This window comes from Pipistrellus hanaki (genome assembly GCF_964339955.1).
Source record: "Pipistrellus hanaki genome assembly, chromosome: 7".
Taxonomy (NCBI): Eukaryota; Metazoa; Chordata; class Mammalia; order Chiroptera; family Vespertilionidae; genus Pipistrellus; species Pipistrellus hanaki.
In genome coordinates, this window is record NC_140509.1 from 55,148,205 (window position 1) to 55,171,483 (window position 23,279).

General features: G+C 39.7%; 1 protein-coding gene across 1 annotated transcript in view; it reads right to left on the reverse strand.

The window, feature by feature from the left end:
• Positions 1-7,796: 7,796 nt before the first annotated feature.
• Positions 7,797-23,279, reverse strand: part of AK9 (adenylate kinase 9) — a 102,642-nt gene continuing 87,159 nt past the window's right edge. Inside the window, exons 28-36 of the mRNA XM_084889871.1 lie at positions 22,424-22,627; positions 20,346-20,564; positions 17,704-17,917; positions 14,360-14,561; positions 11,972-12,118; positions 11,632-11,852; positions 9,501-9,697; positions 8,063-8,236; positions 7,797-7,858 (exon numbers count right to left, since the gene is read on the reverse strand). Coding sequence (XP_084745997.1) covers positions 7,853-7,858; positions 8,063-8,236; positions 9,501-9,697; positions 11,632-11,852; positions 11,972-12,118; positions 14,360-14,561; positions 17,704-17,917; positions 20,346-20,564; positions 22,424-22,627 — 1,584 coding nt within the window. The 3' untranslated portion in view covers positions 7,797-7,852. The remainder of the gene's footprint in view (positions 7,859-8,062; positions 8,237-9,500; positions 9,698-11,631; positions 11,853-11,971; positions 12,119-14,359; positions 14,562-17,703; positions 17,918-20,345; positions 20,565-22,423; positions 22,628-23,279) is intronic.

Here is a 23,279-nt window from a genome sequence, read left to right on the forward strand (position 1 = left end):
TCTCCAAGTACAGATCACATCCAGAGGCTGGAGTCACTCCGCTGCTGAGGATGCATGGGGCTTCCAGGTGCCCTTCTGATGAATCCCAGCTTCTGGATATGGTCTCCAAGCCCAGTCCCCTCCTACTTCTCTCCTCAGCCATTTTAGCATTTTCTCTCAATGTATGCTTCACCAACACCTAATTGCTGATCATTTATCCAACCCCAACAGACACTTCCAGACCCACCACCATACTATCTACCGCCTCCAAGAGCTTCAAACTACAAGTATTATCACCAGTCTGGGTCTCTTTAAAATTTTACCGTATTTTATTAAAAGTAGCCCCTTCTCTGAGGTTTCCCCTTTGTCTTGAATAGTCTCTAAACACCAGGGTTTGGGGGGATCCAAGTCAGAGGGGACTCTGCCTGACTTCTGCACACCATCAGGGAGAGCAGTCAGTCTGGGGAGCTGAGGGCCCATGGTGTCTCACTGACACAACGAGTCCTCCTCGAAGCCTCAGTCGAACAGCTAAAGATTGCAATCCAGAGTTAAACCAGGTTTTCCTACTTCCTCATTTGGTCATTGCTCACTAGAGCACAAGTCTGCGAGGAGATCCTGGGTCTCGAGGATCTTCCACACCAGCCACTGACAACAGAAACCAGCCCTTTCTTCGAGGTAATTGTTTAGAAACCACGCTGACTTTTCTTGAAATGTTTGTTGCTGTTGTTTTTTGTTAAGGTCAGCTGGCCTACCTCCAACAGGTCTTCATAACTTTAAATCTTGCAGAGAACAAATATTTTACTCAGTGCCCACTAAGTGCCAGGCACTAGGGAACATTGCAACTAACAAGGCCCTTATCCCCATGAATTGAATTATATTCTTCTATGGGAGGAAAAGAAAAAAATACCAGTAAACAAATAATATAATTTTCAAGGTGTGTTAAGTTTTATGAGTAGTGAAGATAGAGAATGACAGGAAATGAAGTCAAGATAGGGTTACGTTTCAGCTGAAATCTAATGAAGTCAGCTGTGTGAAGATCTGGACTAGCAATACTCCAGGCAAGGAAAAGGCAAGCATAAAGGCTCTAAGACTGGAAATGAGCTTGGGACTTTCGAGGGACAGGAAGACCTGTGTGGCTGGAGCACACACACTGAATGAGAGGGAGAATGGCAGGAGATGGAAGTATGGTGGCCAGATTTTGAAAATAAAAACAGAACACATCCAGTAAAATTTGAATTTCAGATAAATAATATCATGGAATATTCTTATACTAAAAAAAAAAAATAAATCCGTGTGGTTATCTTGAATTTGAATTTCACTGGGCACTGAGTGATCTTCAACATTAAAAAATTTAAAAAAATATATTTTATTGATTTTATACAGAGAGGAAGGAAGAGAGATAGAGAGCTAGAAACATCAATGAGAGAGAAACATTGACCAGCTGCCTCTTGCACAACCCCCATCGGAGATGTGCCCAAAACCAATGTACATGCCCTTGACCGGAATCGAACCTGGGACCCCCTCAGTACGCAGACCGACGCTCTACCACTGAGCCAAACTGGTTTCGGCTAAAAAAATATTTTTATTGATTTCAGAGAGGAAGGGAGAGGGAGAAAGAGATAGAAACATCAGTGATGATGATAATGAGAGAGAATCATTGATTGGCTGCCTCTTGCACACCTCACACTGGGGATAGAGCCTGCAACCTGAGCATGTGCTCTGACACCAGCTAGGTGATTTTGGCAATTCTAATAGATGTGTAGTGGTATCTCATTGTTTTAATCTGCATTTCCCTAATGACATATTTGTATGGAGTATTTTTTTCATATGCTATTTTCCATCTACATATGTTCTTTAGTGAAGTGTCTGTTTAGGTCTTTTGCCCATTTTTGACCGGGTTATTTGACTGAGTTTTCAGAGTTCTTTGTATATTTTGAATAACAGTTCTTTATCAGATATCTTCTGCAAGAATTTTCTCCCACTCCATAGCTTGTCTTCTCATTATCTTGACAGTGTCTTTTGAAGACCAGAAGTTTTTCATTTCAATGAAGTTCAGCTTATCAGTCATTTCTTTCATGCTTCATTCCTGAGATATCTAAAAAGTCATTGCCATAATCAAAGATATCTAGATTTTTCTCCTGATTTATCTTCCAGAAGTTTTATAGTTTTGCATTTTATATTTTGATCTGTGATCCATTTTGAGTTAATTTTTGTGAAACATAAAATGTCTGTGTCTAGTTTCATTGTTTTGCATATGGATGTTCAGTTTGTTCCTTGGTTAAAGATCAATTGACTATATTTATCTGAGTGTATTTCTGGTGGCTTCTCTGTTAACATTGATTTGTCTGTTTGTTCACTAATACGATACTGACTCAATTACAGTGGTGACTATAGGTAACAGTACTGTACTGCATACTTGAAATTTGGTTCTTAAATGCACACACACACACACACACACAAAGTAAATATGTGAGGTGATGGATGTGTTAATTAACTTGATTGTGGTAAATATTTCACAATGTATACCCACATCAAAATCACCACATTGGACACTTAAAGTACTTATGATTTTATTTGTCAATTATACCTTGATAAAGCTGAAAAGAGCTAAATCTGTAATTTTAGAGATTAAGAAACAAAGGTTCATAGAAATTGATTTACCTAAATTACACAGGTTGGTTTTTTTTTTGTTTTTTGTTTTTGTTTTTAAGAAGCCAGTCTCACTACTTCACATTCTATTGATAGATTTCTTATGCTACTGCTGAAAAACTGATAATCTTATTTTTTAGAATCTTATTCAAATTCAATTTAGTAACTTTCCCACTTGCATATACTTCTTGATAGTGTCATATAAGACTCTAGATTTCATCCTTCTCAAAACTCCAGGTGATTTCAAATTACAAATAATGAATAAAGGATGCCTTCTTAAATACTTAAAAAGAAAAGAGGCAGCCATTTAGTTATCTCAAAAGCCATTTATTTTTGTTAGGAAAATGATAAAGCATCTTAGGTTCACAAAATTTACAAACAACTTATTTCAAAAGTATAACCAATATTTCTGTTTTATTGATAGCAATGTTAGTTTTGTTTCTTGACGCTTTCTAACATTTACTGAATAGTTTTCTTTAACAGAGACTGACTTTTTAACTGCAGGTGTTAAGAGGAAAATGAACAACAGCTATATTAAGTACAATGAATTCCCAAAATGTTCTAAGAGCAATTCTAGATGGAATAACCATTTTGCTAAAGCATCAAATTTCAGACCAAGAGCAATAAACTTTAAAGTGATGTTAAAACTTATGCTTACAGAAGAGCACCCCTTCCTGGGTGGCAGAGCCTGGAGTCTATGGGAGGTCTGGCCGCCGCGGTACCTCACTCAGGAGGGAGAGGTTCATCAGAGAAGGCCAGATTTCCAACTGATTTCCCTCAAGCCGTTAGAATAACTCTTGAGATTCTGGTTGCAGTCACCCAAGCAAACTATTCTTTAACTGGGTCTATGTTTTTGAGAGAGATAAAGGTCTGTAATTTATGATCAAAGTCAATGGGTCTAAACTGAGGTTCCTTGTATTTTCTGGTCATATGGGCACTCAGGTATGTAATGAGTTCACATCTCTCTACAAACTGCTCCATCTTCTTCTTATACTTTTTTCTTGTATATTCAGAACCTTTGGGATTAAAGGCTGTAGAAAATTTCACAGAATTTTTCTGTTAGGTTAGTAAATCATTAAATTACAGAGAAAGAGAACTGTGTATGTGTGATTGAGCTGAGAAGATATCCCAATCCCAAGCAAAATTTGGGGATTATTCTATTTCAGATCATAGTAGCCTTTTCACCTTCCTCTGTGACATGAATTTTTGAGAGCTGACTATATTACTCAAAGTCCCTGCTTTAAAAACTAAAAATTGAGTTTTAGTATTTTTGTAAAAATATTTGTACACATACACACACACACACACACACACACACACACACATACACACATCAATCATTCAAGAGACCAACCCAGCTCAACAATCCTGTTTATTACATATACTACAATTAGTGTTCAATTATTTCTGAGTAATATATAATTAAAAAAGACGTACCTTTTAGATGAAATGCTATATAGAGTAGCGCAGATTTCTTTACACTTAAGAAAGGAAATTTGGGCTTTAAGCATCCTACTGCATTCATTGCTTTAATTAGAGAAGTTGCGATGCCCTGCAGATAGGAAACCATTGAAATTACGTGTATATTTGAGTTTGATTTCTTTTCTTAGTGGCAAATAGATAAAGAAGCTATTCTTTGCCTTTAGTAATCTCCTGGGGTTAGAAATGGAGCTTATGAAGATAGTTAGATGACCACTTAGTCAACATAAAAGAAAGCCAAAATACATTTGGTTAAGAAAAATGAAAATTATAAATTGGATTAGCAGTGCCAGCGAGGTGATAGCTACATGGGCTTCATTACACAATTCTATTTTTATACGTTTGACATTTTCCATAGCACAACATTAAAAAAGAAAGAAGGGGATACTGGGCTTTGAGTTGTCTTGGCCCATCTCTGCTTCTATTACTCAGAGCTGGCCAGATTGCCTCCACTATCTGGACCTTTGGCCACCTGACAAGGTCTCTCAGGGGCCAGAGAGGTCACTGCAGTCAATATTCCAGAACCTGGGGCAGGCAAATAAGGTTTGAGGTCCTCCTGGTAAAACTTGACCTTTATGGGAAAATCCTCTGTGGGTCAGCCTCATCTTACATTTTGATATTAAACCAGATTGAATAGGAAATATCTAGGAGAGTTGAAAAACACACAAAAAGTGGTTAAGAATTTTTATGAAAGAGGTATGAAATAGTAGTTGGCTGCTAAGTTTTACTATGTTTAAAAAGACTCATATTTAGATAAAGTGTGACTTCAGTAAATAGCTTCAAAGACACTAACTCAACTCTGAAGCTGGAAATAAACCTCGCAGACACTGGATCTATACATTTCAAAATAAAATATTTTACAGACACTGAAATTCAAAATTCAAAAACTACATGTCAAATGTAAATAATTTTATGACAATCTACTCTCTCTTTACTTTAGTGCTGGTATTTGAAAAGTAGATATTGCATACACCTTTTCATAAGCTCCCATAAACAAAATGGGTTAAAGTGGAGTTGCAGCTTAAAATCAGAAAACTCTGCCTTGAATTTCATCATTACTAAAATAAAAATTACTGTTAAAGGAGAGGTCGTTGTGTCCAGCCGACATGGCTCAGTGGTCGAGCATCGACCTATGAACCTGGAGATCACTGTTTGATTCCTGGTCAGGGCATATGCCCAGTGTGGGGTGTGCAGGAGGCGACCTATCAAAGATTTTCTCTCATCGTTGGTGTTTCTCTCTCTCTCTATTCCTCTCCCTTCCTCTCTGAAATCAATAAAAATATATTTAAAAAAAATATATTTTCAATTTATATATATAGAGAGAAAGAAAATCTTGTAACTGAACCTGTTCCAGATATCCAGGCAAAGGGAGACTAGTAAGATGTACTGGTTCCTTTAACGGGGGAAGTTTGTATGGAAGCTTCTGATTCCAGTATTTCAGTGGCATTCTGAAAACACAAGGTAAATTAGATGATGTTCACAGATAAACTCAAGTGTGTATACAGGCATGTAGATATAGGAGAGACAATGAAAACATATATTCACTACCCATTTCTCCACTGGAGCTTTTAGAAATTCATGACCATCACATTTGCCTCAGTCCCTAGCTCCCCTATTCTCAGTTTTCTCATTTTTTCACAGCAATTATATATGACTTTCTTTATTCTCTTCAAACTTCTAAGTCTCCCAAATAACCCCTATACAGATGCCATGCTCTATGAAGAGAAGCATGCTTATCACCAGCACAGCCCCACACAGGCTCCTCTTTGCACGGTGAAACTTCCTGCCCATCTGCGGTCATTCTCCACCCACACTCTGGATCCCCACTCTCCCCTCTCCTTAGTTTCTCACTGTAGCATTCCTCTCTCCCTCTCACCTTTGGCATTTCTTTCCCATGCATCTGCCTTTAAACATGCTCAAACCTCCCCCACTAGGGAAAAAAAGAAAACAAACAAACAAAAAAACCACCTCAGTCTCTCAAGCTCCTATTTCTTCCTGCAACTATGTCTTTTCTTTTTACGGTTAAACTTCTTCAAACTGCATTTCACTAGAGATCACAGACTATTGCACAGATTCCATCTGCAGATGTGATTTGATCCACGTATAATTTTTTTAAAAAAAATGTTGAATCAGTCACAAACATTTAAAAATCAGAAAAAAAAATTATTAGAAATTTGCTTTCCAACTTCTTGTGAAAAACAGAAATGCCTGTCAGTAGATGAGTAGCTGCTGCCCCTTTAATTGGGGCATCTGCGATTGAGTGGGCAGCAGTCCCCACCATTTCCTGTTGTTTCACCTCCAACCTGCTTCCCTCACTTACATCACCTTCCCAGCACTGTAGACATCTGTGCTTGTAAACTCTGGGCTACAGCCAAGGCATTCACGTCATCACCTCGCACCCACTCCTTGACACCCTGTAATTGGCTGCTACTCACCTTACTCGACCGAAGCCATTCTTGCCATGGTCATTGATGACCCGTTATAGCCTAAATCTGACACACTCTCAAATGCTGTCTCGCTTCACCTCCACGCGGCATTTACACCTGTTGGTCACACCCTCCCAGAGAGGCCCTCCTGCCTTCACCTCCTGAGCCTCCCTCCCTCCCTGGCTCTCCTTCCACCTCTCTGTGGGTTCTTCCTTTGCATTCTCCCCTGTAGGCTCTGCTGACATTCCTTTGTTGGTGTTTCTCTGGGCTTGATCTAAGCCTGCTGATTTTCCCACTTTACCCCTCATGAGTGACCTCAAACGTGCTATAGTATTTTGGACAGGGTTACTCCAACAGCCTCATAACTAGTATTCCTGCCTCCAATCCATTATCAACGTTCCAATGATGGTCTCTTTCCAAAGCATGTTTGATTATAGCACTCAAAACCAGTCAGTGCATTCGACTGACTATTGAATGAGGTCTAAATGATGGATGGTGATTGCACCTGACCTTCAAACTGGGCCCAGCTCACTGTCTCCAGCGCCCCTCCTGCTCCTTTCCCTCTCCACATCACACTTAGCCATGCTGAATTTCCTGCGCTCTGTGAGCACCTGGGCCAGGCTTGTAGGTCCCTCTGGTTAAAGCCTGTCCCTCTTCTTTTACCTCGTCAGTCCCCACTCCTCATTCACAAAGAGACAATCTAGTCAGACTTTCAGGCTACACTTGCCCACAATTCCTGGTATTTCCCCACCCTAAACCCCATCACATTCTGTTTTTCTTTTATTGTTTTTTTAAAAAAATATATTTTATTGATTTTTTACAGAGAGGAAGGGAGAGAGCTAGAGAGCTAGAAACGTCAATGAGAGAGAAACATCGACCAGCTGCCTCTTGCACACCCACTACTGGGGTTGTGCCTGCAACCAATGTACATGCCCTTGACCGGAATTGAACCTGGGACCTTTCAGTCCGCAGACTGACGCTCTACCGCTGAGCCAAACCGGTTTCAGCACATTCTGCTTTCTTATCAGGTATTTATTGTCTCTTTTACCTCTGAGCCTCAGATTTTGGAACAGCAGGGTTCAGAGCTTGTTCACTATAATACATGTATGTATATGTGTGTGCATATATATATATACACGTATGCATGCACACACATATCTATCCCATTATGGTACTCTGAACATAGAAGATAATCAAGAAATATGTGACTTAGTGAATGGTCTCACCTCAAAAACTTCTCAAGTTTTTCACTACTCTCACAAATGTATATACGATCACGATATTCTATGGCATACTTAATTTTCCCAGGAACTAGTGCTTCATATCTGAAAGAAAAAAAATTATAGTGTAATTAATATACAGGAGTATGTAAGTAAAATGTCAAATTGCTTTATTTCTCTAGCTATGCAACTCAAGAAAGAATATTTTCCAGTTAAACAGTAGTGATGTTTTGGACACAAAGTTAAGACTGTTATATGAACCACTTATTTTGAGTAGAGATGTCACTCATCCTGTGCTTCCACGAGGACCTGCCTTTGGTTTCCATCCTGATAGGTCACAGGACAGTAGCCGTGGAGCTCAGCACACTTAGGGAACCGCTTCTTCAGCTCTGACAGTGTCAGCCTCTTGGGGATCATGTCGGCAGATGGGAGTGGATGAGGTGCTAATGGAGGCACGTATAATTCTGGGCTCTCCAAAAATTTCTATAAAGATAGGATTACAGCAATAAGACCATTTAAAACAGGAATACAGGAATACCATGCCAACCAAAAGCCCACTGAGGCTCTTCTGGTACACCCCCCCCCCATTTTCACCCCCCCCCCCCCCATTTTCAGAAGCAATGTTTGGTTCCTCAAACCATCTATGAGTTGATTTCAGCACTACCATAACTCCTTCCCTGGCTGGAAGTTCCTTACAGTAATACTCCCAAGTGATCGCATGTAAGGTCTCTCCCAATCTACTCGCTTGCTTATCCATTCATATAAAAATATTTGCTGAGTTCCTACTATGTGCCAGGCACCGGAGAGCACACTGTCCCTGCCCACCTGTCTCTCTGTCCTGCAGTATAATGAACTACATGCATGCCCTTTGCTTCAGTTACAACAGATGCCCCTCCATTTTATAGAGTTCTTCCGGTTTTTAAATTCATGATTATCATTTTAAAAAATATATTTTATTGATTTTGTACAGAGAGGAAGGGAGAGAGATAGAGAGTTAGAAACATCGATGAGAGAGAGTCATCAATCAGCTGCCTTTTGCACACCCCCTACTGGGGATATGCCCACAACCAAGGTACATGCCCTTGACTGGAATCGAACCCGGAACCCTTCAGTCCCCAAGCCGACGCTCTATCCATTGAGCCAAACCTGTCTCGGCCATGATTATCATTTAAATAAGCAGAAAGAATGCCTCCTTAATTAAGTGAACAAAAAACTCTAAATTTTCAGAGGCAAAGAAAATATTCAGAGGCATCTGATTAGTTTTCAACTACCAACCATTTATAATATTAGAATAAATCTGCATTCTGTTCCATTAAACAGAAAAAAATGAGGTATATTAGAGAATTCTAGTGACAGAAAAAAAATTTAAAACAGAAAACCTTGCTCGTTTCTACTGACTTTGACTTCCCTTCTGCACTCTTGGAGCGGAATCCCATCCCCTGGGTGCTCTCCCGTGGCTCAGCAAGCATCTCTCCATTGGTGACGCTCACTGCTGGGTCTCCCTACCTGTTCAGCTGACCCAGGCTGAGGTCCCATCACTGACCCTGAACATCTACTTTATGCTAAATATGTTTGGGATGCAGTCCCAGGACTGGCTTCTGAACTGCCTCATTGGTCCCAAAGGTTCAATGAGGCTCCTGGTACCCAGCTCCTTGTTCACATCTGTGCCCACCCCTTCCTATCTGATGAATTCTGAGACAGGAATTTTCTTTCCCTGGTACATATTGGGAGTTAGGTATAAACTTACATCCAGTTTTTCCCGAGAACCCATTTTATAATAATGCCCTCTGAATTCTGCTGCAAATTCCAAGGTCTCCATTTCAGAGCAATCAACTAGTTCATGTCTTTCTGCCAAGCTGACAGGGCAGTACTGTCCAAACTCGCCCAGGCGAGAAATCAGTTCTTGAGGTGTGATGCATAACTTGTCAATGCAGGCAGCTTTCCCTATTATCAAGAGATTAACTATGACTATACACATATCTTTTCATAGAAAACACAATCATTTAAAAAATTAAAATAACTTCAATTACACAACATTATACAAATGCACACATATTCTATCTTTCTGGAAAATAGAGTAAAAAGTAAAACTTTCTCTTCACACCTCTGTCCTCACAGTTTCATCTAAGAGGTAATCACTGTTGTTTGCATCCTTTCAGACCTTCTCTGCAAAGTACACATGTGTATTTTTTTTGGCGTATAGTATGCTTATGCCACTATACTGTAAGCCTTATTATCAGTTAGTTGTGGTCTTTGACATCTTTCCATACCAGTTATATGATTTATGTAACTTTTAAAATTGATGCATAGTATTCCTCATTGTATAAATATACAGTTTTCTTAACCATTTATTTGTAAATGGTTATTTTGTTTTTAATTCTTAGCTATTATAAATTATATGTTATTAAATATATACACACATATATATCCACTCACATATATACATTTGCTTCATATTTTTGATTTTTATATTGACAGATTTTAGGGAAATAGTTTGTTGACATGATGTTACTAACACAAAATTCCCCCTACACCCAGATGTCACCCAAAAGAAGTGAAGAAACATTTATCCAAAAGGGACTAGGTTTATCCTAAGGAGTCTATTTTAAAATCCCAAGATCCTTAAATGGACAAGTTTAAGAGTTTTCTTCTCAATACTCCACTGGAATGAGGACCTAATCCAATGCAGGGAGGGAAAATAAGATAACAGAAGAATAAACGAAGCGTGATTTTTGCCTTCAAAGTCTGTTGTGGAATGTATTACTAGGGTGATGCTAACTAAAACTTGTTGGTAATAGGTTTCTAAAAATTCTTCCTTTGATTGCATTCTTATCTTCATGTCATATCCTTTTAAAAAAACATTTTTATTGATTTCAGAGAGGAAGGGAGAGCGATATAGAAATGTCAATGATGAGAGATAATCATTGATTGGCTGCCTTTTGCAAGTCCCCTACTGGGGATCAAATCCGCAATCCAGGCATGTGCCCTGTTCAGTCTGTAGGCTGATGCTCTATCTACTGAGCCAAACCAGCTAGGGCTTATCTTCATGTGTTATAATACTCAGGTGAAAATAATTCCCAATCTGCAGACCAACAGGAACCAGAGATACTGGTTATGCCCAAATAACAAAATAAGTCAGATTCAGTGATACAATTATCATCGGTATCTCACTGCAGTTTTTCTTGTACAAGATTCTCTTAGTCATATTGCTCTCTCATACTTTTTTATATCTTCTCTATAGTTTCTAAAGTTAAACAAAGCCATTAAGTAGATGTTTCTGAAACCTCCTACAGATAAATTGTTTGGAGTCACTGTTTTTTAGAGATAATCAGGCATAGATAACTTTTCTTCTATTTTGTGTCTTTTGGGAGAAAAATCAACAAATGTATAGGAATATATGATCAACCATTTTCTTTCATGGATTCCAAATAAAGGTAAAAAGAATTTTTATGCTGAATTAATTTTTTATAGACCCAACATTTATATAACACCATAATGAATGTAAATAGGAAGGATAACTTTAATTCTTGATTCCTAAACAAAATTTTGACAAGGGTCACTCCACAGATTACTGCCCTTAACTGGCAATCTTGAAAATAGCTTCTTACATAGCATCCCAAACACCATGAACTCTTCGAGTGGAAAACCATGCATTAATTTTATGTGCTAGGTTCACACAGGCACTCAAAGATGATAATCATTTATTAAAACAAATATATATGCCCACAAAAATTGGATATTACTATATATTTAAAATACTGATTTAAAGTGTGGGAACAAATGTTCAAATTGAATGAATTATAGTAACATGAGTTGTGTATAAGGACTTTAAATTCATATTTTATTCTATTTTAACAGTTATTTAATTGTTTTCTTACCTTCTTTTATTCTTTCCAGGTATATCTGCATGTATCTATTCACCATTTTAACATTCGTAATGATTTCATTCCAGACCCACCATTTGCTGTGAAATCCATCAATCACATACCAGTTCTGATGTTGTTCTTGGTAAAATTGCCTAATATGAACAATATTTTTGTGGTACTTGGAGTTCTTGACAGCTATAATCTGTGAGCTATTGTGTAATGGATAAGGCAAACTAATGGAGAAATAGAGAAGGAATGGAAAACGCTGTTTAAAACACACTTTTTTTTTTTTTTTTTTTTTCTGGATGATTAGTGTTCATTCCTTAATCACGGTTTTCATCACACCCATTACCTTTGTTCCTTTTTTTTGTCCAGGAGCAATCTTTTGAAAATCTCCTTGGAAGGTACATCCAACTCAAAGACGATCAGGGGGATGATTGACCCGGCCTCCAAAAGAGTCACCTGATAGTTGGTAACAGGATATCCATCGATGACAACACTAACGAGGAGAAACATGAAAATTAAAATTTCAGATTTCTTTTCCCTCATACCTTCCTTTCTGTCTACCAGACCAGTCTATCTCTTTATGAGTAGCTCTATGCTCTTCCTTATGTAACCTATCATCTTTGCACTCCACTCTTTTTATCTCTATTTTTTTTTAATTTAAAATATATTTTATTGTTTTCAGAGAGGAAGAGAGAGGGAGAGGATAGAAATGTCAGTGATGAGAGAGAATCACTGGTCGGCTGCTTCTTGCATGCCCCCAACAGGGGATCGAGCCCACAACCCAAGCATGGGCCACACCCGACTGGGCTATCTATATATTTTTTTATCTTAGTCAGCTCAAGGCTCAGGAGGAGGACAGCATACACAGGCACACCGCCCTGAACTCATGCCCTTAGCATCGGAGAGCTAGGTTTTGGCAGGATTTGAGAGATAACATAATACCTTAAAAATTGAGTTATTCAATTGAGGAGGCTAGGGTGTATGGAAGGGGAGATGAAGAGTTGATGAGAGAAGCCCTATATTTCTGGGAGAGAATCATTTGCAGGCCCCACATGGTGAAGCATCCATCTTATATAAAAATTTAATCCTGCTATTTTGGCTTCTGTAAATGCTTGCTTGCTTAAATAATAAGGAAAATAAGACTATCCCATTCCAGAGAGGCCATAATCTATGCCCCAGACAGAGTTGTCAGTGCTGGCACCAGGCCAGGCCTTGATATGGTCTCACAGCCCCTTCCCCGCACGCAGGCCTTCTTTCTCAGAAGGCCCAGAAGTCTCATTCCAAATTTTAGAGACAAAGAGCTGGAAAAAAATATAAATAGAACAAGTTTCCTCCATATTGGGGGTCTCAGGATTTGAAAGACACACTTTTCTCTGGGCTTGCTCATAATTACAATAAAATGTAATTCCCCTTTATCTAAGCATTGCTTGGTTTTTCTCCGGTCTTCTGTAACAATGCCACTGGGCAGAAATGAAGGAGAATTTGTTAGTCCAACAGTTTGAAATAATGGGAGTGTTATTATCAAACTGGGAGGAGGAATAAGGGTTGTTCATAAAATCTGGGAGGAGTGGCCCCCAAAGTCAGGGAGATGCTGGCTGATGGTCATCAGGAAGGGACAGTTTGGAGTAAGTCACAGGAGGCCTTCCTTCAATATCTCCAGCCAATTCTCTAGCCACTAAATAGTTCCAAGTTTCATGGCCCAGCAGAGTGTAAATTAACCTAGCTGCGCAAGCTTATCGGAATATATGGGGTGTCCTTGTCATTTTCTTTAATGGGGAGTAGCCCAATTTCTCTCTCCTGTGAAGGGTCACTTGAGGATTGGGGAAATTCAGGGAAAATAGGTAGTCACTCTTCTGGTATTAAGGTGAAATAGAAAAACTTTGGGATTGCTCTTCCTGAGATTTCTTGTGTGCAAAGCTGACCTCCAGGGAGGAGTAACTCAATTTGCCTAAATCCCAGGATCTTCTCTGAGGAGAAAAAGACTCCTTTGATACATAGTTACAGGATATCCACATCCCAGAAAATCTGCTCCCTCATAATTGAAATTAGGAGAACTCTCCAAGGATTTGATTAAGCATCAGTTGCAAGGAAAGGTAAAGAGACTCCTTGACATAAAACAACTTTGAGTGAATCAGGAATCTAGGTCAGTGACCTGGGCTCAAGAGCAGGGCCTTAGGCTCCCCCGTCTTTTACTACTGGGTGTGACCAGTGCCTGCACTGAGAGAGCAATGGTTGAGCAGAGGAGCGTAAACTGAAGGCATAGCTCAAGCACAGACAGCCCTCCTGTCCAAACGAAGCATTAAGGGGAGGGGCACTGCTCCTGTGACAGGGAGGGCCACTTCCCCATCACTCCAGGAGGCAGTACGGAGCTCTGGTGGGTTGTGGAGGTCACATCAGGAAGCAGTGAGGTAATATCACTCCTCCCCCAGAGCTGGATCAGGACAGTTGTCACCAGTCAATGGGAATGTCAAAGCCCAGAGACTTTTGGACGACTCAGGGTTGCTGCAGAGTCAAGTGGCCAACTTGTTACTCTGGCATGTAAGTGCTCAAGCCAAGATTTCGCTTCATAGAAAACTAAAATATGTGACCTTTCTTTGACAGGAAGTGGTCTCATCCTTTGACAGGAAGATCACACCTTTTACAAGAGCTTTAGACCCTATTTAAGACAAGTGTTTTAAATTCCAGTGAGTAATTTCTTGAACTAGTCTATCATTCCCTCCAGTTCCCCACTTACCCTGCGGTATTACATGAACTGTGCATCAGAGATACTTCTAACGCTTGAATAGCCAGTTTATCAGGTACTGTCATTCCTTTATGAAGATGCCAATTTAACATAAGTGCCAGCTCTGTGTCTGATTGGGTGCTTAACACGGAACGCAAAGCGTCTCCTACTGACAAACGCTTTAAGCCATATTCATTTGCAATTTTTTTGGCAACTGGAAAACATTAAAACATTAAACTTACTCCATTTCACAAAGTCAACCGTTAACCTTAGTGGCAGGTTATGGACAATTAATATTAATAGCAAAGTAATCTTTACATTCCTCAAAGAAATTTGGAAAATTAAAATTGTTACATTTTACTGAATTAATACTGTCAAAGGTCAATTATTATTAATATTTCAGGTATGTGGCAGATGGATCTGGGTAATGAGCCAACTCTAGGTTTTTCTCATAACTCAACCAACAATTAAGTCTTCTTTGCCTTCTTTTGCATGAGGTAGAAAAATTATTGAGAGCTTTACATCCTAGGTGGGAGTGTTCTGCCAGGGTCCATATACCTTGCCCCTCTCTAGAGATAGCAGTGTGCAGAGGCCTATCTTATCCGACAGGAATGCAGATTAGTTGATTACACTTAAGATCACCCAAAACAGAGACTGGCAGAACCCTTAGCCTTAGTTTTGCCACAAATGCTAGAATCAAACCTATTTTTTTAAAGTTCTGAAAATAATTACGCTTTTATAATTTAACATTTTGTTAAAGAATTGACCTCTAGCTGAAACAGGTTTCAGGTTTGACTCAGTGGTAGAGCGTCAGTCTGGGGACTGAAGGGTCCCAGGTTCGATTCTGGTCAAGGGCATGTACATTGGTTGCGGGCACATCCCCGGTAGGGGGTGTGCAAGAGGCAGCTGGTTGATGTTTCTCTCTCATCAACGTTTCTAGCTCTCTATCCCTCTCTCTTCCTCTCTGTGGAAAGATCAATAAAATATATTAAAAAAAAAAAAAAGAATTGACCTCTATTTCCACAAAGAAATGAAAAATCAGATGGTCTTGTCTCCACTTTCACTTTCTGCTGTGGTTGTGGGATCTTATTTTGAACTAGAGGCCTGTTGCATGAAGACTCATGCAAGAATAGGCCTTCCTTCCTCTGGCTTCACTCCCTGCTGCCTGGGAGCCTGCAAGTCCTTGCTCCGGGCCAGAGCGTTGCTCCTATAGCTCCCTCCCCCTCATAGCAGGCGTCCTGCCCAACTTGGCTGCTCCATGCCTGCATATGCAAATCAACCCACCTTCTTTGTTAGGTTAATTTGCATATTCACTTCTGATGGGCTGATGGGCTTTTGTGTAGGTTTGGTCAATTTGCATATTTCTCTTTTATTAGTGTTTTGCTCACTTTGGGAAATATCATTATCTTTGTAAAACATTACAAATAGGACTATTAAAGGCTCTTGTCACGTTCAGAAGTTTAAATGAGCAAAACATACTTCATCTGCAGTTGTGGGACACAAGAACTCACCTTTATTTTTCCTGTTAACAGACTGATCTTTGCCCTCATCTCCTCCCTTCATTCTCTAGTCTACAAGTCATTAAGTCCATGGTGTTTTTTTTTTTTTTAACTCTGTTATCACCTGTATCTTCCTTCATAGGTTGTACAGTTTTTTCGATGTCTCTATGTCTCTAGTTCTATTTTTGTTCATCAGTCTATGTTCATTATATTCCACAAATGAGAACTTGTGATATTTATCTTTCTTTGACTGGCTTATTTTGCTTAGCATAATGCTCTCTGGTTTCTTCCATGCTTTTGCAAATGGTAAGAATTCCTTCTTTTTTTTTACAGCAGCGTAGAATTCCATTGTGTAGATATACCACAGTTTTTAATCCATTCATCTGCTGATGGGCACTTAGGCTGTTTCCAAATCTTAAGCTATTGTAAATTGTGCTGCTATGAACATAGGGGTGCATATATCCTTTCTAATTTGTGTTTCTGTTTTCCTGGGATACATTCCTAGAAGTGGGATTACTGGGTCAAATGGAAGTTCCATTTTTAATTTTTTGAGAGACACCATACTGTTCTCCACAATGGCTGCATCAGTCTGTACATTCCATTCTTATTGACACAACCACTGTTTGTATTACCATATCATTTTGAAATATTACAGGAACCTATTGTTAAACTAAATGCCTTTAAACACACATACACACACACACACACACACACACAGTCCAAAGGTATACAAAATTCAAACATTATAGGGATATAGTTTACACAGTGCCTTATTCAATTCAGCAATAATTAGTATAGTAGATTTTACTCTTTAAACTATTAATACAGTAGATTATAGTTATAAAATATTTTAATATACTTGTTATGCTAATATATTAATATACTGCTATTTTATTATGTTTGTTTCATTTCTTTTTTACAATTTAATCCTAACTGAGGATATTTTTTCCATTGATTTGTTTAGAGAAAGTGGGAGGGAGGAGAAGGAGATAGAGAAAGAAACATCAATGTGAGAGAGACACATTGATTGATTGCCTCCCACTTGCACACCAACCAGGGCCTGGGATAGAACCTACAACTGAAGTATATGCCCTTGACTTGGAATTGAACCCGAGACCAGACGCTCTAACCACTGAGAAAAACTGATCAAGGCTGTAATTTCTTATATTATCTTTGTTAGGTTTTGATATCAGGATTATGCTAATGTAAAAGGTAATTTATATTCTTTATACTTTTTAGATTATATGGACCATATTCCTTAATAAAAATAAATAGAAAATAAATCAGAAAGCTAACTGTCTTGTCCCTTGATCTGGAAAAGCTTATAAAAACACAGGAAGGCCCTGGCTGGTGTGGCTCAATTGGTTGAGCATCATCCTGTGCACTGAAAGGTTGTCAGTTCGATTCCTGTTCAGGGCATTACCCGGGTTGTGGCTGGATCCCCAGTAGGGGTGTCTGTAGGAGGTAACAGATTGATGTTTCACTCTCACATTCATATTCTCTCTCTCTTTCTCTCCCTCCCTCCCTTCCCTTCCCTTGTATCCAAAATCAATAAGTACATTTTTGGATGAAGATGGGGAAAAAAAGACACAGGAAAGATCTCTTGAGTTTTTAGCCCTCTGAAAGTTTTCTATAATTTCCCTATAAAATTTAAAGATTTAATGAGATAGGGAAATTATAGAAAGCTGTTTGGGAGTAGGGATATATTTTTGAAGGCCTTCTCTGCAATGGTTATTGGCCTATTTAGGTTTTCTATCCCTTTTTGTGTTAATTCGAGTAGTTGTTTCTGGAGATGTGGCACTAATTTTCAGTGTATTCTTTTATGCTTATGGATAGCAAAGACAAACACATCCTTACCTGTAGTTTTCCCAGATTTTGGAGGCCCCACAATTGCAATCTTAAGGGGCATATTAGGCTTAGGTTTGGGTTGGCGAATATATTTGATTGGGTTCTTCATAAATTTTTCTCTAGTTTCCTTATTAGATAAAAAGTAAATATACTGACGATGGATTACAGGATAAAATGGATTATCCGGATTTTCAATTGTCATGATTGTCTCTCCTTCACTTAGCTGTAATATATACACAATTATATATAGCTTTTTATATATAATTTATATAGCTTTCCCACAAAATATATTTAAAAATAAAATCTGTAGAATAATAAACTCTTCCTTATAAATAAAAAAACTAATTATAATCAAATATTAATATTAAAAATTATATACAAAGAACAAATTATTTTATACCTATACGTCAATGTTCTCAAGAGGCTTTCAGTTTGTGACTACTAGAGTTCCTTGATTTCCTTCATAATGTTTTTAGTGTGTATACTCAATGTTTCTGCCAAGGAGTATTAAGTTGTTGGGATATATTCATGGGCATATTTATCTTTACCAACAGGTCCATCCCTAAAGTAATGCGATGGGTAGAAATGTGCTACACCAAATGCAAAGTTCAAAAGCCTAATATCCAAAGTTACTGTCTTTGGAGCTAGGCCTTTAAGAAAATAATTAAGGTAAAATGAGTCCTACTAGTAAGACTGGGGCCTTAATCCACTAGGACTAGTGTCCTTATAAGAGGAGGAGACACCAGAAGTGCATGAGCACAGAGGAAAGGCTGTTTGAGGACACAGCAATAAGTGGTCACCTGAATGCCAGGAAGAGAGGCCTCACCAGAAAACTATCCATGCTGGCACCTTGGTCTTAGACTTCCAGTCTCTAGAACTGTGAGAAAATTAATTTCTGTTGTTGAAGCCACCAGTCAGCCTGAGGAGATAAGTGTGTGTGTGTGCGTGTGTGTGTGTGTGTGTGTGTGTGTGTGTAGGGGCTGCGTTATATTTTAGAATATATACTGGTAGGACAAATCCCACAGGCTTCTCTTTCATATTTTTATATAGACAAAAATCCCGCTCACATAATCAACAGAAGCCACAAAAGGAAAAATATCCACGTAAAAGGCAGCCTAAGGTGTAGGGAAGGAATAGAGTAGGAGGAGTGGTCCCACATCTTTGCATTGTTGATGAGAACTGGGTAATTAATTGATACTAGGTTTGTGTGTATTTTTTTACAGCATCAGATGGCCAAGCATCAGCCATCCCTGGTCTTGACAGAGTAGATGTGAAACAGTATGTTAACACTGTTCCTCCCCCAGAACTACATGAGGGCAGTTGCCAAAAGTTCTTGGGCTGGAATGATGTTCATGGCTGGGAGTAAATACTATGGGTAAGGAAAAACTCAGGAATGGGGTAGAAATGTCTGTTCCATGTTTTATATCTATAATAATAAAAGCATAATATGCTAATTTCACTGGTCAGCCGAACAACCTTCTACACGAAGCCACAGTGGCGGGGGCCCAAGGCAGAGGCAGTTAGGGATGATCGGGCAGGCTGACAAGCAGTTAGGGGCAATCAAGATAGGCAGGCAGAGAGGTTAGAGGCAATCAGGCAGGCAGACGAGTGGTTAGAAGGATAAGGCAGGCAGGCAGGGGCCGTTAGGGGCGATCAGGCAGGCAGATGAGTGGTTAGGGACAGGCAGGCAGAGTGGTTAGGGGCAATTAGGCAGGCAGAGGAGGGAAGTTGGGGGTGACGGGGCCTGTAGGGAAAGGCAGTTGGAGGGGACCCAGGCCTGCAGGAGAGAGCAGTAAGGGGTGACCAGGCCTTCAGGGGAATGCAGTTAGGGGTGACCAGGCCTGCAGGGGAGGGCAGTTAGGGGCAATCAGGCTGGCAGGGGAGCAGTTAGACATCAATCAGGCTGTCAGGGGAGTGGTGAGGGGGTGATTAGGCTGGCAGGCAGAAGTGTTTAGGGGCATTCAGGAAGGCAGGCAAGTGAGCAGTTGGGAGCTAGCAGTCCTGGATTGTGAGAGGGATGTTTGACTGCCCATTTAGGCCTGATCCTACTGGGAGGTCCCAGATTGGAGAGGGTTCAGACTGGGCTCAGGGACACCTACCCCCCCTCCCCTCCCCCCCGTGCACGAATTTCGTGCACTGGGTCTCTAGTATATTTATAATTAGTTAAGAATTCTGGCCCTGGCTGGTGTGGCTCAGTTGGTTGGAGCATAGTCCCTCCCATGCACTGAAAGGTCATGGGTTCAGTTCTCAGTCAGGGCGTATATCAAGCTTGTGGGTTCAATCTCTGGTTTTCCTTGAGCCTTTGTTTATTTTTAAAAAATTATCTTTATTATTGAAACTATTACAGATGTCCTTCCCCAACCCATTGACCCCTTCCACTCTGCATCCCCACCTCCCAGACCTTCACCACATTATTGTCTGTCCTCTCTCTCTCTCTCTCTCTCTCTCTCTCTCTCTCTCTCTCTTTCTCTCTCTCTCTTTTTCCTTCATCTTTCTCTAAAATAAATAAAAATATATCATTGGGTAAGGATTAAAAAGAAAAATAATTCTGTACAATGCTTAAAATATTTTTTAAATACCCACTGTTTTCTTAGACATACTTTAAAAAAATAAAAGAACATGGCTTTCAGATGTCACATTCCTGACATTACCTTTACAGGGTCCCAGTAGCCGAATGTGCTAATAAATTTATAGGTAACGCTCAACAGTTTCCGGGCAAGGCGTGGTGATATTGGATAGCACTTCTCAAAAATGCTTTCCCGATTCTCCACCAGTGGTTTCAGTTTTTTATTCAATAAATATTGTACAATGTGGATTTTCCGAGTTCCATTAATAAGGAATTGTGGTATCAAATACTTTTCAAATTCATCCTGATGAGAAAAAGCATAAAACTATTTTTATTTTATTTTTCCCCCAGTGTTAGTCTTTTTTTTTTTTTTTTTTTTAAATCTTTATTGTTCAGATTATTATATATGTTCCTCTTTCCCCCCCCCATAGCTTCCCTCCACCTGATTCCCCACCTCACTCCGTGCCTTTACCCCCAGCCACTGTCTTCATCCACAGGTGTAAGACTTTTGTCCAATCTCTTCCCGAACCCCTCACACCCATTTCCCCTGAGAATTATCAGTCCACTCCCTTTCTATGCCCTATGCCCTGATTCTATTATATTCACCAGTTTATTCTGTTCATCAGATTTTTTATTCACTTGGTTTTTAGGTTCACTTGTCAATAGACACATGTGTTTGTTGTTCATAATTTTTATCTTTACCTTTTTCTTCTTCTTCTTCCACTTCTTAAAGATCACCTTTCAGCATTTCATATAATACTGGTTTGGTGGTGATGAACTCCTTTAGTTTTTTATTATCTGTGAAGCTCTTTATCTGACCTTCAATTCTAAATGATAGCTTTGCTGGGTAGAGTAATCCTGGTAGTAGGTTCTTACTGTTCATCACTTTGAATATTTCTTGCCACTCCCTTCTGGCCTGCATAGTTTCTGTTGTGAAATCAGCTAACAGTCATATGGATTTTCCCTTGTAGGTAACTAACTGTTTTTCTCTTGCTGCTTTTAAAATTCTTTCTTTGGCTTTTGCTCTTGGCATTTTAATTATGATGTGTCTTGGTGTGGTCCTCTTTGTATTCCTTTTGTTTGGGCTTCTGTGCACTTCCTAGACTTGTACATCTTTCTCATTAAGATCTTTAAAGGTCTATTCAGTTCTTCAGAGGTTTTTAGCAGATTCTTGAGTAACCTTATAAATGTGGTTTTGAACTCTATGTCCAGTCTTCTGCTTTCCTCCATTTCTTTCATTTGTGATCTGCCTTTTTGTCTCTGCATTTTAGCTGCTTCCCTGAGTTGATGGAGTGGCTATGTGTGCGAGGTGTCCTGTGGGCCCAGTGGCTCAACCTCCCTAGTTACCTGAGGTGGACACTCTTGGTGCACCCCTTTATGGGCTGCAGTCTTGTTGTAGTTAAGCCTTGATTTTTCTTACTGCTGGGTGGAGTTGACCTCCAGGCCAATTGGCTGTGAGGATCAGCTGTGTCTACACTGGGAGAGCTTATGTGGTCAGTTTGGATGGGGCAGGGTCTCAGGGCAGAGCAGGCAGCCTTAGTTTCCTGTCAGCTCCACCCTAAGAGGCTTGGGTCTCAGTGTCCCATGGCAATGGCTGCACATACCTCTGAGAGAAAGCTGCTCTCGAGCTTTGCCCGCTGCCATACAGTAGTCCAGTTTCTCCCTGAGTGAGTGTGGGTGCCCAAAGTCTCACCTGGAACTGGACTGTGGTGCAGTCGGGAGGCCCTGTTTCCCTCCTGAATGAGCAAGGCAGCTGCATATCCAGCCATCTGGCCTTTCCTCTCTCTTGGGCATGCATGTCTCTGTATCCACACCTCTCCCAAATATTTTTAGTGGGAAGAAGGTTGATAGTGTTCAGTGGCAGACAGACATTGCTGGTGGCTGTCTACACGAGTTGAGAGCACAAATACTTTTCAATTTCTGTGTGACTGCATGTTGGCAGCTAAAGCCTTTGATCCCTGTGGCTCCCATGTTGCCCTTATTATGAAAATAAATTAACTTGTTTTCATAATCCTAAGTAGTGCTGTCAAAAGGAAATATAGCCCTAAAATACACATTTCTTTAGAAATGTAAAAAAGAAACCAAGACATAAACCAAATTCCTTTTGTTTCATGCTCAAATGTCACTTTACGAATTATAAAAAAATGAAGAAAAATTAATAACCTGTATTCCTTGTAAATTACGCATATCTGCTTCAAATTTGTCTACCAGGTCATTTCTCAGGCGTTCAATAGCATCAGTTTCCTGTTCTTCTTCTTCCTCACTCATCACTTCGTCCTCTTTTGGAAATTCGTCTTCAAGGATATTGTCAATATCCTCATCATCTTCTGTCTCTTCTTCACTCATTTCTTCATCTTCTTTAATAATCTAAGGAAGAAAATATTCCCTTTTAATACACGCATAGAAATGACACTGCTAACTGGAATATTCTGTAATTACCGGATCTTAGTTGGTGTGGCATAGCAACATTCATCTAATAACAAAGTAAAAATTTAAATACCTGACACCCAGAATTTTTTTAAGTTTAATAAATCTTTATTGTTCAGATTATTACAATTGTTTCTCCTTTTTCTCCCAATAGCTCCCCTCCATCTGGTTCCTACCCCATCCTCTGCCCTTCCCTCCTCCTCACTGTCTTTATCCATAGGTGTATGATTTTTGTAGTCTTTTTCTGCACCCTCCATCTCCTTTCCCCATGAGAATTATCAGTCCACTCCCTTTCTATGCCCCTGATGCTATTATAAGGCAGCCAGAAATTTAATACCTTTAAGACACTGACACCATGCCCTAACCTAGGGGTGTCGAACTCAATCAGAGAAGGGGCCAAAATCTAAAATCCAGCCTAAATCGTGGGCTGAATGGTTTACTGAACAGTCATAAACTGACAATGTCATAAACTGACAGCGGAGTGCAGTGATGACAGCGCGGTGCGGGCCACATTGCAAGGCCTGGAGGGCTGGATTTGGCCCGCGGGCCTTGTGTTTGACACGTGTGCCCTAACCGGTTGGGCTCAGTGGGT